Source organism: Pseudophryne corroboree, chromosome 8 (assembly GCF_028390025.1).
Source record: "Pseudophryne corroboree isolate aPseCor3 chromosome 8, aPseCor3.hap2, whole genome shotgun sequence".
In the NCBI taxonomy this organism is placed as follows: Eukaryota; Metazoa; Chordata; class Amphibia; order Anura; family Myobatrachidae; genus Pseudophryne; species Pseudophryne corroboree.
This window is the reverse complement of record NC_086451.1, coordinates 433751604-433768472: the sequence shown is the minus strand read 5'-3', so window position 1 is coordinate 433768472 and position 16869 is coordinate 433751604. Positions and strand designations below refer to the sequence as shown.

The 16869-nt window shown below is 44.9% G+C and overlaps 1 protein-coding gene across 1 annotated transcript in view; it reads right to left on the bottom strand.

The window, feature by feature from the left end:
• Positions 1-1803: 1803 nt before the first annotated feature.
• PPP1R18 (protein phosphatase 1 regulatory subunit 18) overlaps positions 1804-16869 on the bottom strand; it is a 30574-nt gene continuing 15508 nt past the window's right edge. Inside the window, exons 3-4 of the mRNA XM_063938004.1 lie at positions 6386-6578; positions 1804-6060 (exon numbers count right to left, since the gene is read on the bottom strand). Of these exons, the coding sequence (XP_063794074.1) occupies positions 6041-6060; positions 6386-6578 (213 nt within the window). The 3' untranslated portion in view covers positions 1804-6040. The remainder of the gene's footprint in view (positions 6061-6385; positions 6579-16869) is intronic.

Sequence of the window (16869 nt, the reverse complement as noted above, 5' to 3'; positions counted from 1 at the left end):
ATCAAGTCTGGGACCAGCCAGAACAGGTTTGGTTAGTCTGCTCTAGCATCAAATTGTTTTAACCCTAAGTGGTACACATTACCAACGGAACCCACCCAAGGCACACATCCATCCATGTATTGTGGAGTAGGTCTGTTTTTAAGTAATATGTAAACATTAGTTTGATTTGCAATAAAGAGCTATTGGACACAAAGGGGGGTACACACGGAGAGAACCCTGCTTAATTTCTAAGCAATCTGACTAGATTGCTTAGAAATTAAGGATGGACCTCTCAGTGTGTATGCCACATAGCGATAGCGATGTGCAGGGCTTTCACCGGTACTAGATTGGCCTGCATGCACAATCTAGTACATCGCTCACTTCACCGCTGTGTGAAGGGAGCGTCCCCCCCCCCCCCCTCCCCCGTCAGCACACATCGTGCTGTGCAGTCTGTGCTAGATCGCTCAGCACACATCTCCAAGTGTGTACCCCCCTTAACAATGGTTGGGGTACATTTAAAGTCCCTGAATATAACTATGAAAGATCAAGAGCTTTTTGAGGTAAGCACCAGGCTATGGGGGAGATTTATCTGAGCTTGGAGAGGGATAAAGTACCAACCAAGCAGCTCCTATCATTTTACAGGCTGCATATGATAAATGACAGGAGCCGATTGGTTCGGATTTGGTAGGATATAGCAACAGCGGCATCCTGTCCATCAGAATCCAGACAGCCCCCTACCCTAACCCTCCCATCCCCGCTGCCTAAACCTAACCCTTCCCGCTTGGTACCTAACCCTAACCTCCTTTTGTAAGTACCTAACTATCCCCTTCCCGTCCCTGCACCCTAACCCCCCTACTAATGCCTAAACTTACCCCCCCCCCCCACGGCAGGACGCAAGTGCGTCCCGCTAAAAAAACTTTGAGATTCTGAGCATGTCTAGATTTTGATGGCGGCATTGTGCCAGCGTTCGTGATTCCGGCTTCGGTATTTCAACCGCCGGGATCCTGTCTGGAGGCATTTTAACTACATCCCATTGGTTCGCACTTTATCTGTCTCCACTTTATCTCCAAGCTTTGATAAATCTCCTGCTATGGAACAACAGACGCCTGCACGTACTTTCAGGTATTATGATATGTAAATCATTACTTATTTTTGTTTGCGCCTCTATGAGATGTAGCAAGGTTTCTTACTTGTAATATTGCCCCTAAATTTATCCGGGCTGCATTTCCCACAGTCCGACTCCCTGGTCTATGTCCCCTGTAGTGGGAGCCGTTAGCTGCAGGTGGCACATCCTGTTCCCACTGTGCATGCCGATCATTAGCCATAGCTGTACACCAAATTTACTTTTTTCCCCCCTGATGCTGTGGCACTTCATGTTACATGCAGCGATATCCTCACCATCCCACAAGTGGATAGGTCACTGCCTTCTACAAGATCGGCACCTATCTCTTGAAAGACTTACCGCTGCTCTATGCATAATGATGCTCTGATTGGCTACAGGGTGTTCTTGTCGAACACTTCAAAATTGGAAAAACAAACACACCTCCCAACTGTTTCAATTTTCTTAGACACCATGTCAATCAGCGGACCCCAAAAGGGGCAGAGGGAGCTTCACCCAAACGTGAATGTTTGTAAGAGGATTTTGGCTGATCAGCGCAGAACAGTGCAGGATTACTATTCAGCCAGGGTCCCACACACATAGTTGCATCATCATCTTGGGGGGCACTGTGGCATAATGTGAACTGGCGTCACTACAGTGTGTTCAACACGTTTGTGGTGCTGGAGTATTTACATATTATAGTTTTCAAAAACATCGCCAGCATATCTATTGACAATTTTATTGGTAGGGGTCCAAACAAGTTAGTTGCCCTGGGGCGCCCACAAACCTTAATCCAGCCTGGAGCAAAAGCACCTTAAAACACATAGATCATCTCAACAGTTTTTGTGTGTGGGGGGATTCAAGGTGCCTGGCACTCCCCAAACTTTACATATATGTCCAAAAGAGTCTAGTAAGCGCAAAAAGAAAAATCCATAGAATACAAAATATTGATGACAATACCAGTTATAACCAGCAGAGGGTCATAACGCAGATTTTATTTATATTATATAAAAACAGAGCAGCCAGAGACCCATTCTGCCTAATCCTTTTGGGAATCCCAGTACGTAGGATTCATATATAGCTGCATGTTATTCATGACCCTATGCCATATGTGCTGACATTTTAGTATAATTACATTCCAGGGAAAGTTTTTTGCCTGACTGCTGGAAGGAAAGATGACAGATTTGTCTCTGGCTGGACTATGACACTAAAATGTCCACGAGTCAATTTTACTAAAATCATTGTATTTAATGTATTTTTTTTTGCTTTTTCTTTAATACTTCTCATCAGTAGACATTAGCTTAGCTCAGAGAATATGTATTGATGTAAAGAACGCACACAGAAAATGAATTTTATAGTGCAGTGCTTTTCTACTTGTTAGTGATCCCCTTGTGACCGTTTAAGTTCTACATTTTACAATGAGGAAAAAAGACCACACACAAGTTTGAATACTGATTTATTAACAATGCAAAAACAAAATGGCAGCCGTTTTTTTTTTGGATTATGCGTAGGAATGGATACCACTCCAGTATCAGTATAGGAGCATAGTCAAGATTTGTGACCCAAGTGGCAATTTCTGAGCTGTAAAAATGTATAAATAGACAATGCACACCGCTCATCTGTGTACTCCCATTGTGCACGGAAATGAATGGACGAGTCTGCAGACCCGATTTCCCATGCACCTCCTCTTCCTCTCTAGCAAACTGTAATGTTCTATAGGTCACAGTGCTAGGTTCCACTAAATTGTACATTCAACAATGTTGGAAGCTACACAGACATATGGGTCTGCAGACCTGCAAAAACCTTCCCAGGGCCGTCAGGAGCAAGTCAATGAGAGGTGTGCATTGTTTACACAATGCTCAATCAGACCTGGAACCATGGTATAGGCAGGCTGGCCACCCACATTACAATAATTTGTTACCTTATAGACCTGTTAAAGAATAAACACGTGCAGGTGACAACACAGTCCTCTGTAGGCGGCAAACGTACTGTATTATCAGATTTGGTCAAAAAATGTAATCCGAAAGGATTGGTTATCTAACTGATGTTCGGTATAGCAATTAAAGTTTAAAGCAATCGATAATGTTTTGACTTAAGATCAAATTACAAATGATGGTATTTAAAGTGATGAAACTGAAATGTCTTTGTGCCTCAAATGTATGACCGCGCAATCATATTGAAGATAAATTGCTTATTCACAAAGGTGAGAATGATGTATGTGCACGTGGCCAGCATTACAAAAGAAAATCTCCGCTCTGAGCTGGTCAGCTGATGGTGATCTACTGCTCTGCATGGAGAACCCCATGAAAGCCCTCTCATAATTAAGGCGATCAGATTTCTTCTCTAAAGAGGAAGTATCAGTCAAACAGCCCTTTATGTGTGGTGTAAACAGAGGGGAACTCCGGGGGAATTAATCAAACGTTTCCCTTCTACAAACCACCTGGAGTCCAGTCCCTGGTGACCGCTAGTGTTGTTGGTGTTCATATCCTCAAGCCTAGAGAAGTTTAAAATGTTAAGAAGTCTGAAGATCACTCAAGAACAAATGTACGCGTGGCTACTCTCCTGGAATGTCTGTGAAACTCCCGAATTTCAGGGAGCTCCCCCTAACATCTCAGGATAGTAGACCAGCCTCTCGGATCCTACCCACTTCTCCAGTAAAGCAAGCGTAATAGGGTCTTAATCTTCAGGATTCATGGTGAAACGCGTCATGGTACAATTTGCGGCACTGAGAAGTAGGGCACTGCACCACAATGACACAATTCACAGTGGCACAATCCTACTATTCCCACCAGGATCCAAGCAATGGACAATGCGGCCTAGGCAGGGAAGTTATGCAATAAGAAGTTTAAATTAAAATATTAGTTATGCTGGAATATATATATATATATATATATATATATAGATATATATATATATATATATATTTTTTTTTTCAGCTTTGGGATAAATCCTGTCTATGGATATATTCATGATATTAAAATTGGGTCAAGACCGAACACTGTTCTCCTTGAACGCTTCACTGCTGTCCACATACTGCCAAGTTACATTCATTAAAGAAACATACAAAGATACACCTGGAGAAACGGCATGCTGTAATCTATATCATTGTGGAGTATGACCATCTATTACAACCTACACACCGACAACGCCCCACTATATGATGATTCCGAAAACCTACCCACCAATGATCATGCTGCTCTCTATAGTGATACTGAGTAATCAACACATAGACAAACGTTGCTTCAGTCACTCTGAATGCTATATTTTACAGCATGCACATTTTAAGAGATGCTGCTTCCATCTTATCCCGATTTGGATTAATTTCCATCAAAGAAATACAAACGAGATAACATACACACACATATATTAAAATATTCAAAATTAAGTGCAAAACACAGTGCATTATGAAAGCAGACTTGCCTCTGCTGGAGTATTACGATGTCCAGTGAGCCCAGAAAAAAGTTTCCCCCTTTCCTGAAGTTTAAAACGGGCCAGTCAGCTACACACTGTGGCGACAGCCATCTTGTGGCCAATTTCAGTTCAAGAGCTTCGTGCCTCAGTGAGGTGACAAGTTCCTCATGAATCATTAGACCGCTTCCTTGTGAGCATCTATTTAGTCCGTCAAAACTGCCGTCTCCATTACGTGTAGACTGTGGGTCCATAACTACTCTACCGCATATGTCATTTTCCACCAATACGAGTATAAAATAAAATAAAATGTAAAAAAAAGAACAAAAAATAAACAGAGTACAAAATATAGCAAAACATTCAACGTGGCTGGAGCGACAAAGGTCACGGTAGTACAGTATGACATGTTTTCCCTGCAACCAATCAGAACACAGGGATTGGCACTCAAGTGTATCTTAAAGCCTGGACAGCAATTTGTTTTTCTTCATAAACAGTTCCTTTAGAAAAATACAAAAATATTAAAAATATATATAAAACCCCCCCTCAAAATAATGACATAAGCAGTTTAAAGAAATACTTGCCGGTAATAATAATAACTAGCAATTCAGAATTAGTTTAAACCAGTGTGCCCTCACCAGGAACTGTAATGATCCCGAGCCAAAGTCTCCCTCACCGTTCAGCGGCTGTTTTCTGATGATCACCAACCCAAATTTTTCTTTTCTTTTTTAACCGGGGCATGACGTAGGAATCTACAAGTATCTCTAACTAGTTGTCTAAGCAATATTCCTGATTTATCACTAATATTAAAAACATTACCGGGCAGCTTGTTTAGCGGCAAGAAGCTTGGTCCAAGTAACTAGAAAATGGCAAGTGATTTAATTGCCAATAGTAACGAGCATGCTAAATAATATAATTTAGATGAATGGTTTACTAGTGGTTTTCAGCAGTAACTAGTACTACTCATGGCTACTGAGTGGCATGCTTGTGACGAGATAGATCACACTCAGCCAGTGTGCCAACTTGGACACCAGGCTGAATGAATTGTGCGAGTTTGTATAAATACTGTCACTATGAACCAATTTCTTTTTTTTTTTTAATAACAATGTATGGCTAAAACTAGTCTCACCACTGTGTATGTTTTACAGGGACTGGTCATTGGTGTTAGTTCCACTGTAAAAAAGAAAAGGACTTGATAAGATTCACAAGTAAATAAGCAATTAGGTCAACCTAAGCAAACAAGATGGAGTTCTACCATGATGGGTTTCATGAGTCTTAATGGCAACTGTTGCTGGTTCCACTGGAACACTAAATTATTTAATCAGTACCAAAGCCATCACTAGTCCCACTAGCGACATTGGTCCAAGTGCAGAAGCAACCATATATCTGTAGATCCGTTCCACCCCTTAGCTGCGTTGGTGACGGCTATGAGCGCCACTGGTAAACTAGTCTGGGCGAGCTGGTTGTCACTGGTAAACATAGCTAGTTCCAATGGCCAAATACCAGGGATCCAAAGGTGTCTGATGCTTTGTACCCAAAATGCGCCTTGTTTCCTCCTCAGCGTTTGCAGGACTCATCTGCAATTATAAACAAAAACAGAGAGGGGTGACGTCAGGGGAGAGTAAGATTAAAGCGCAAATGGTGTAAGAAGCAATGAGGATAACAGACAAGGACAGAAGAGATGATGTTCCGGACTCCATTCTGTGTGACGTCACGTCCTGACACATTTACAGGTACATGGACTACCTGCGGAATGTGTAACACACAGTTTTGGGGCACACTGTACCTGGCACATATGGTACCGGATATGATAGGGAACCAGATATAAGGACAGGGATATAACGAAGATCAGGGCAGTCGAATAGGAATGGCCTAAAACCTAGGGCTAAGGGGATCACTCACCGACTATGAGAGCTTTCCTTCTCAGTATGCCCTCCAACAGAGCACTTTCCTCTTCTTCGTCATCCTCAGACTGACTGAGTGAAGGGAATGAGGTGTCCGGCTCCTCTGACGGCCCGTACTCTGCAAGCAGAGAGCTCTCCGAAGGATATTCAAAGGTGCGCTCAAGTTCCGCCTCAGGAAAAGAGATGTTCAGCTAGAGGAAAAAACATAAATTGAAAGTTTCATATTTTGGAAAAGGCTAAAGCAAAAAAATAATAATTCAGTTGTGATTGGCTCGTCATGTAAGCATACTTTTTATATACAGGCAAACAATTAAACAAAGCACTTTTCTAAAGCCCTTTACTGTCTCACTGACGACAGCGAACAAAATGGCTTCCTATGCTGCAATAGGCGACCGTTACAAGAATGACTTCTGACAGGATATATTACTGGAATCTGAAAACACCTCTTATTTTTTTCTTCTTCAAACTAATAAGTATCATATAACCTCAATATACTGTATATCCTAGCCCATATTCCTGTTATTAGTAATTCTGTTGGCCAGAGAGACTGAGGATGAGGTGGTTCCTAATGCTGGTGACACACCTTAAAATCCAGATGTTTAGCCTGCTCGCCATAATCCAGACCTGAAGCAGATCCAATCTGGCCACACAAGTAAGCCCCACGGCCCCTAATTATAACGTCAGCTGATCACAGCACAAACATAATGACTGCCTTCATTACAGGACTACAATTTCCTCAATAAAATTATTACGACCTGAGCATTTTTGAATCGCTCTCCCCATTCTTTCTCGGTCACTGCAGGACCATGCAAGCAAAGACCTCTGGAAAGTTTGATCTGAATTCGCCCGACTGGCTGACCATGTCCGGACAGATTTAAGACAAAATGGTTCCTTGTAAGAAGTCACGGTGGGACACTCCACATAGTAGGTGCTATATCAATGACCCAGTGCAGTTTCAGATGCCATGCATTGCCACCTACATTACATAGACCAATTCTCCGAAACCAGCCATTGTGCTGAGCCCTCCCCTTCCATATGTAAAGTCCCTGCAAGTTTCCTTCAGTCCCTCCTTGTTATAAGGTCACTGAAGTGGAGGTAACTGTATATATCTCCTGGTTCAGAAACTACCTATTAGGGAGAATCCAGGAGGCATCTACAGTATGAGCGGGCCTCAGAAAATATATCCCACATCTTAAAGCAAGCGCCAAAAGTTAGGAACCACAATGAGCTGAGCCAAGCCATATCTGGTGCTAATAATAATATTCAAAGCTTACATGATGTAAATTATATATGTTGAGCTATATCTGGTACCATGTATGCCAAGTATAATGTGCTGATCCATAGCTGGATCCATGTATGCCAAGCATAATGTGCCGAGCCATAGATGGATCCATGTATGCCAAGCATAATGTGCTGAGCCATAGATGGTACCATGCATACCAAGTATAATGTGCTGATCCATAGATGGTACCATGCATACCAAGTATAATGTGCTGAGCCATAGATGGTACCATGCATACCAAGTATAATGTGCTGAGCCATAGATGGTACCATGCATACCAAGTATAATGTGCTGAGCCATAGATGGTACCATGCATACCAAGTATAATGTGCTGAGCCACAGATGGTACCATGCATACCAAGTATAATGTGCTGAGCCATAGATGGTACCATGAATATCTCATTATAATAATATACAGAGCTATATTTGGGGTCAGATATAACGTGCGAGGCAATATCTAATACTATGTGTGGAAAGCTAAACTATATCTGGAACTAAACATAATGCACTGAGTTTATGGACTATGGCGGGGGAAGTGGCAGGTGTATCAAACCTAATCACGTGTTTGTCCCCCCCCCCCCCCCCCTCTCTTCCACCCCACCATGTGCTTTTCCTGTAATGTTTACCTCCACTGATTGCACACCCTGCCATTGCATACAGGGTACATCATACTACTATATAAGTGTCAGTTTTCCCATATATGCACTTGGCCCTTGTATGGCTCACCTCCCACAGTGTAACCTTCGAAGTGTGCCCAACATGGCTGCCCCGTATGGTACATTTGTGGATGGGATCAAAAATACATGGGCCTGGTGGTTTTGATGGAACCCTACTCTGAACTGTAGGACTCTGAAATCACCCCCATTTTGTGTCATCTCTTCTACGGGTAGACTATTCCACCCTGGGTAATCCTACGCTGTGCGCCCAAGATGGCTGGCGCACTTGATACCTTGTGAGGGTGGAATACACAACCCTTGGAAGTTAGTACCCAAAATGCCTACACCAATCCTGCATTATGCTTTCTGTGTGCTTAAGGATTTCTTTTATGTCTGTGTTGCTGATCTATTGCTGTATTACTAAAATCATCTGTATTATGTGCATTGTTTTTGGTATCTGTAACGCGCCTTGAGTCCTGTTGGAGAAAGAGCGCTATATAAATAAAATTATTATTATTATTACTAAAGTAGAGAAGTTCCCTATAGCAATCATTCACATTTTACCGGCCATTTAATAGGATGAACTTGATAAATGATTGCTAGAATTTGATTGGTTGCTATGGAAAACTTCTCCACTTCTCCTCCTTAGTTAGAACAGTGATTGGTAACAGGACACCAGAGCAGCATGAAGCTCTCCAAGCCGCTTTAGAATGTTTGATACATCTTCCCCTATGCCTCGCCCTGTAGAACTTGGTAACACAACCTCACACTGCGCAGCACCCTCGCACCGCGGCACCAGCTCTCCTTCTATAAACAGATAGTAATATAACAATAACAGGCAATAATCCACGTTGGCTTAGAGAGATGTGTAATAAAATCACTGACAGGGAACATAAATGTGCTGGGAAAGGAAAATAAATCCTCACACATTATATGATTGTATCCGCTATTACAGGCCTGTCAAGGAAGGGGTTAAGTATGTTAATCCTTTAATTGGATGTGCCATTAGCCAGATTATGTAGTTAGGGGTTATGCAGGGGAGCTATCCAGGAAAGGAGCAAGGTATGAAAAGATGAGGTGGAAAGAGATTAGAGATGGGGAACTGTAAATGAAGGGAGAGTGAGATAGTGCAGTACAGACAGAGGGAGACTCTATTCTGCAACTGGATTATCTAATGACAGCACAGTTATTACATCCTCTCTGAGTGGTTAATAAAGAGTTTATTATATGCCTCTTCTACTGACTGCATTTCCCTTCTATGTCCTTTATCCATTGTCCGCTGGTGATGAATGATCTTTGTCTCCATACCCCAGGGGAATTTCCAGTCCCTCTTTTCCATGATCCCAACCTCCCATCACGCCCTGATGTCTCTCCTCCCCCCATGACCCCAGATGTCATGAGCCTTCTTCTCAGAGTCTCCGTTCTCTACCCCTCCTCTCCTCTTAACTCTTCCCTACACGGTCTTACTATGAGACCACCTCTTATTCCATCCATTTTGCACCCCCTCTAGGAATATGCCCTTTATAACATCATCTGAGTGACTCTTCCTCACATTGTTCTCCCCCCTAGCTATATCCACGTGTGCCTGCTTTACCCACTTCCAAATCTGTGTCCCTCTCCTCTCCACCACTTTCTTCTTCCTTATCCCTGTGGAGGTCAGACATCCTCCAGACTGTCTGAGGTCCCCTCCTCCGACACACTCTGATGGAGAGTTTCCTCTCTCAGTCCCTCACCTCTCTTCAGAGGGAACAATCTTGTAAATTTCGTATTTAGCGAGTTAAGAATTCGCCATATAAAGAACGGTCTGTGTGTTTGTGTGTAAGCGGGTCTTTCTCCTGGATGAGGGTCCATGATAAGTGAGAATGGTGATAGCATATACAGGTGTTCTGCAGCACCGTTGTTGCATTGTGTATTGCGGCGCAACGTGTGTATTTTGAGTATCACAAAGTTATGAGTGCAAAATATAATAGAGCTGGTTCTCAGATCCGCTGCCATTGCTCTGGTATTGCTTGTACAGGTCTAAATGTGAATAGTCGCTTGCAACATCCCTATACTTGGGTATGGGTCGTTGGGTCAACACAACTTAGGTCGACAGTCATTAGGTCGACCACTATTGGTCGACATGCATTAGGTCGACAGGGAAACTAGGTCGAAATGAGTTTTTTTTTAAACTTTTTTTGGTGTCGTTTTCTTCGGAAAGTGACGGGGAACCCCAATTAGTCCACCGTGTCCCCTCGCCATGATTCGGGCAAGGCGCCTCGCTCCACTGCCGCTGCGCTCGGCACAGGTTACCGTTCTCAAACGTAGTCCATGTGGATGGTAAAGTATGAAAAAGTCCAAAAATGTAAAAAATAAAAAAAGTTAAAAACTCATGTCGACATTTTGAACTGTCGACCTAGTACATGTCGACCTAGTTACCCCGTCGACCTAATGCATGTCGACCAATAGTGGTCGACCTAATGACCGTATTGCCCTATACTTATTGAAGCAAAAGACGTCTGACAACAGGTTACTTCCGTTCCAAGGTTCTGATACACAGAGTAGAACTTGCACTAAATGAATTTATTGCCCATAACAGGTGGTGTAGGGGAAGGGTTACTAGACAGAAACAAGACGTACATCCCCCCAGCACTCTGCAATAAGGAAGCAAGAGATACGTGCAGAATAATAAAATGAGGAGGACTCCGTTAAAAACATTTGCCAATATATGATAAGCGGTATTTATTCAAATGTGTGTTATTGTGTCCTCTGCATTCTATGATGATGCAGGGTGCATGTGTCTTTTGCTGGCCCATTGATATGGTTGCCACTAATGTGTCTATGTTAATGCTGCGGTCAATGGGTTGAGACGCCCGGCGGCAACAGCGCAGATGACAAAGACACACTACTGGTGGACCATCAGCCGCGTCACTGGACAATGCGCCTGCCAAGGTACTATGGCCACTTGGTGTCAGTGGAACACGCCTCTGCCTGCTAGCCACCACCCCCCTCAGTTACCACCCAGAAACGCCCAGTGAGCATACATGGATCTCCATGCAATTTCTATGGTGGAGCCGCCTATGGACAAGACTAAAGCGAGGTACACACTATATAATTACTGGACCAATTTGGCAATAACTGGGTGCTCGGCCTGTCTTATTGTACAGTGTGCGTCGTACATGCCTACTTTTGAAAAAGCATTTCAATGTAGTGCTGATGCGCTGTTTCCCTGCCCAACCGGCTCCATTGCACATGCGTGGGATCTCGCTACTCGCGCAGATTTCTCATGCATCCAGGAGCCGGCATCCACCACTGACAGGGACAGCTCTGTCCCTGCTGTAGAGATAGAGCATCGCCACCTGCAGCTATCAAAATCGCTAGCTGTAGGTCTTGGAACTGTCAGTGCCAATGACCAATCATACATTGCCCTGCGTATCGGCGAGCTATCCAAAAGACAGCAGCGCTGATAATGACAGGGGTGCTTCACTGGCCACACACCACCACTGTCATACATGGGGGGAAGCGACGTGCGCGGATATCACTTCCCCCACTCATAATCACCATTAATACATTTACCCCATTGGGCCTTATAACAATGCAGGGAAATAGCACGGATTATACCATTTGAATGTGTAAATCTCCCCCCCCAAGAATATAACAGCTACATAATGGGGGTAAGGAGCAATCAGGGAGATTGCTAGACTCTTCAGGGAGTCAGGGAGATTGCTCCTATTTCAGGGAGTCTCCCTGACAATCAGGGACAGTTGGCAAGTACAGTGTGTGTGTGTGTGTGTGTGTGTGTGTGTGCGAGAATGATCGTTTTAGAGTTTTCGCCGATAATATATCAAACTCATGGTAACAACCACGGTCAGCCAAGACAGAAAATCCCAGTCTCAATCTGCCGCTGTGCCACATTCTCGATAACCTGATCATTTGCTACGTTTTTCTGGGACTACGTCATACTCCTGGTGGGCAGGCATATGTAAATTCAGTGTGGTGCCGCAGAAAATCAGTCACTTTTTGAAAAACAATCGCTCAGCAAGTAGCCCAGATATCGGGGCCTTCAGTTTCCTGCAAACTTGCTACAATTGTCAGGACAAAAAAACGTACTTTCCTCATTAGGCGCTTTCCTACTTGTAAAATTCTTCCTATATTTTATACTGGAAGGGTTAAGGGCATGGGCGCATGTAAAGAGGAGAAGGCCCGTGTGCACATTCCGTCTGGGCCCCATTCTCTCTTGCTGGCAGTGCTGTATACTCTGGACACTAGGGTCACTAGGGGACCTTAGCACTGTCCCAGAGTCTAGTACGCATGCAAAGATTTCTGGGATGCGCGAAATGCCGGGAAAGTGGCCGCTGCACCATTTTCCTGGTGTTTTCTGAAGGGTATGTATTGAAGAAAAAATTTAAAAAAATGGGTGAAGGGTGTGCGGTGAGGGCCCCACTGGACCCTGTGTGCACTGCACTCCATTATACACACGCCAGTGGTTAAGGGACACACAAGACAGACCTTAAAGGGCCAGAATATTCAAAAGGCTGTAACCTATGGATTCACTGGGAACCCTGACACTACTGAGGGGATTTTCCAGCGCACAGCAAATAGAAGTCTACTAATCAGTGAGAAAAACTAGGTAATTAGAACAAGTAATTTATTATTATTATTACAATTTATTTATAAGGCGCCACAAGTATTTTGCAGCGCCGTACATGAACACACATTAGAACTAGAGATGTGCACTTGAAATTTTTCGGGTTTTGTGTTTTGGTTTTGGGTTCGGTTCCGCGGCCGTGTTTTGGGTTCGACCGCGTTTTGGCAAAACCTCACCGAATTTTTTTTGTCGGATTCGGGTGTGTTTTGGATTCGGGTGTTTTTTTCAAAAAACACTAAAAAACAGCTTAAATCATAGAATTTGGGGGTCATTTTGATCCCAAAGTATTATTAACCTCAAAAACCATAATTTCCACTCATTTTCAGTCTATTCTGAATACCTCACACCTCACAATATTATTTTTAGTCCTAAAATTTGCACCGAGGTCGCTGGATGACTAAGCTAAGCGACCCTAGTGGCCGACACAAACACCTGGCCCATCTAGGAGTGGCACTGCAGTGTCACGCAGGATGGCCCTTCCAAAAAACACTCCCCAAACAGCACATGACGCAAAGAAAAAAAGAGGCGCAATGAGGTAGCTGTGTGAGTAAGATAAGCGACCCTAGTGGCCGACACAAACACCTGGCCCATCTAGGAGTGGCACTGCAGTGTCACGCAGGATGGCCCTTCCAAAAAAACACTCCCCAAACAGCACATGACGCAAAGAAAAAAAGAGGCGCAATGAGGTAGCTGTGTGAGTAAGATAAGCGACCCTAGTGGCCGACACAAACACCTGGCCCATCTAGGAGTGGCACTGCAGTGTCACGCAGGATGGCCCTTCCAAAAAACACTCCCCAAACAGCACATGACGCAAAGAAAAAAAGAGGCGCAATGAGGTAGCTGTGTGAGTAAGATAAGCGACCCTAGTGGCCGACACATACACCTGGCCCATCTAGGAGTGGCACTGCAGTGTCACGCAGGATGGCCCTTCCAAAAAACACTCCCCAAACAGCACATGACGCAAAGAAAAAAAAGAGGCGCAATGAGGTAGCTGTGTGAGTAAGATAAGCGACCCTAGTGGCCGACACAAACACCTGGCCCATCTAGGAGTGTCACTGCAGTGTCACGCAGGATGGCCCTTCCAAAAAACACTCCCCAAACAGCACATGACGCAAAGAAAAAAAGAGGCGCAATGAGGTAGCTGTGTGAGTAAGATAAGCGACCCTAGTGGCCGACACAAACACCTGGACCATCTAGGAGTGGCACTGCAGTGTCACGCAGGATGGCCCTTCCAAAAAACACTCCCCAAACAGCACATGACGCAAAGAAAAAAAGAGGCGCAATGAGGTAGCTGTGTGAGTAAGATAAGCGACCCTAGTGGCCGACACAAACACCTGGCCCATCTAGGAGTGGCACTGCAGTGTCACGCAGGATGGCCCTTCCAAAAAACACTCCCCAAACAGCACATGACGCAAAGAAAAAAAGAGGCGCAATGAGGTAGCTGTGTGAGTAAGATAAGCGACCCTAGTGGCCGACACAAACACCTGGCCCATCTAGGAGTGGCACTGCAGTGTCACGCAGGATGGCCCTTCCAAAAAACACTCCCCAAACAGCACATGACGCAAAGAAAAAAAGAGGCGCAATGAGGTAGCTGTGTGAGTAAGATAAGCGACCCTAGTGGCCGACACAAACACCTGGCCCATCTAGGAGTGGCACTGCATGTCACGCAGGATGGCCCTTCCAAAAAACACTCCCCAAACAGCACATGACGCAAAGAAGAAAAAAAGAGGCGCAATGAGGTAGCTGTGTGAGTAAGCTAAGCGACCCTAGTGGCCGACACAAACACCTGGCCCATCTAGGAGTGGCACTGCAGTGTCACGCAGGATGGCCCTTCCAAAAAACACTCCCCAAACAGCACATGACGCAAATAAAAATGAAAGAAAAAAGAGGTGCAAGATGGAATTGTCCTTGGGCCCTCCCACCCACCCTTATGTTGTATAAACAGGACATGCACACTTTAACCAACCCATCATTTCAGTGACAGGGTCTGCCACACGACTGTGACTGAAATGACGGGTTGGTTTGGACCCCCATCGAAAAAGAAGCAATTAATCTCTCCTTGCACAAACTGGCTCCACAGAGGCAAGATGTCCACCTCATCATCATCCTCCGATATATCACCGTGTACATCCCGCTCCTCACAGATTATCAATTCGTCCCCACTGGAATCCACCATCTCAGCTCCCTGTGTACTACTTTGTGGAGGCAATTGCTGCTGGTCAATGTCTCCACGGAGGAATTGATTATAATTCATTTTAATGAACATCATCTTCTCCACATTTTCTGGAAGTAACCTCGTACGCCGATTGCTGACAAGGTGAGCGGCGGCACTAAACACTCTTTCGGAGTACACACTTGTGGGAGGGCAACTTAGGTAGAATAAAGCCAGTTTGTGCAAGGGCCTCTAAATTGCCTCTTTTTCCTGCCAGTATAAGTACGGACTGTCTGACGTGCCTACTTGGATGCGGTCACTCATATAATCCTCCACCATTCTTTCAATGGGGAGAGAATCATATGCAGTGACAGTAGACGACATGTCCGTAATCGTTGTCAGGTCCTTCAGTCCGGACCAGATGTCAGCATCAGCAGTCGCTCCAGACTGCCCTGCATCACCGCCAGCAGGTGGGCTCGGAATTCTGAGCCTTTTCCTCGCACCCCCAGTTGCGGGAGAATGTGAAGGAGGAGATGATGACAGGTCGCGTTCCGCTTGACTTGACAATTTTGTCACCAGCAGGTCTTTGAACCCCAGCAGACTTGTGTCTGCCGGAAAGAGAGATCCAAGGTAGGTTTTAAATCTAGGATCGAGCACGGTGGCCAAAATGTAGTGCTCTGATTTCAACAGATTGACCACCCGTGAATCCTTGTTAAGCGAATTAAGGGCTCCATCCACAAGTCCCACATGCCTAGCGGAATCGCTCGCTTTTAGCTCCTCCTTCAGTGCCTCCAGCTTCTTCTGCAAAAGCCTGATGAGGGGAATGACCTGACTCAGGCTGGCAGTGTCTGAACTGACTTCACGTGTGGCAAGTTCAAAAGGTTGCAGAACCTTGCACAACGTTGAAATCATTCTCCACTGCGCTTGAGACAGGTACATTCCACCTCCTATATCGTGCTCAATTGTATAGGCTTGAATGGCCTTTTGCTGCTCCTCCAACCTCTGAAGCATATATAGGGTTGAATTCCACCTCGTTACCACTTCTTGCTTCAGATGATGGCAGGGCAGGTTCAGGCGTTTTTGGTGGTGCTCCAGTCTTCTGTACGTGGTGCCTGTCCTTTGAAAGTGTCCCGCAATTCTTCTGGCCACCGACAGCATCTCTTGCACGCCCCTGTCGTTTTTTAAAAAATTCTGCACCACCAAATTCAAGGTATGTGCAAAACATGGGACGTGCTGGAATTTGCCCATATTTAATGCACACACAATATTGCTGGCGTTGTCCGATGCCACAAATCCACAGGAGAGTCCAATTGGGGTAAGCCATTCCGCGATGATCTTCCTCAGTTGCCGTAAGAGGTTTTCAGCTGTGTGCGTATTCTGGAAACCGGTGATACAAAGCGTAGCCTGCCTAGGAAAGAGTTGGCGTTTGCGAGATGCTGCTACTGGTGCCGCCGCTGCTGTTCTTGCGGCGGGAGTCCATACATCTACCCAGTGGGCTGTCACAGTCATATAGTCCTGACCCTGCCCTGCTCCACTTGTCCACATGTCCGTGGTTAAGTGGACATTGGGTACAACTGCATTTTTTAGGACACTGGTGAGTCTTTTTCTGACGTCCGTGTACATTCTCGGTATCGCCTGCCTAGAGAAGTGGAACCTAGATGGTATTTGGTAACGGGGGCACACTACCTCAAGAAATTGTCTAGTTCCCTGTGAACTAACGGCGGATACCGGACGCACGTCTAACACCAACATAGTTGTCAAGGCC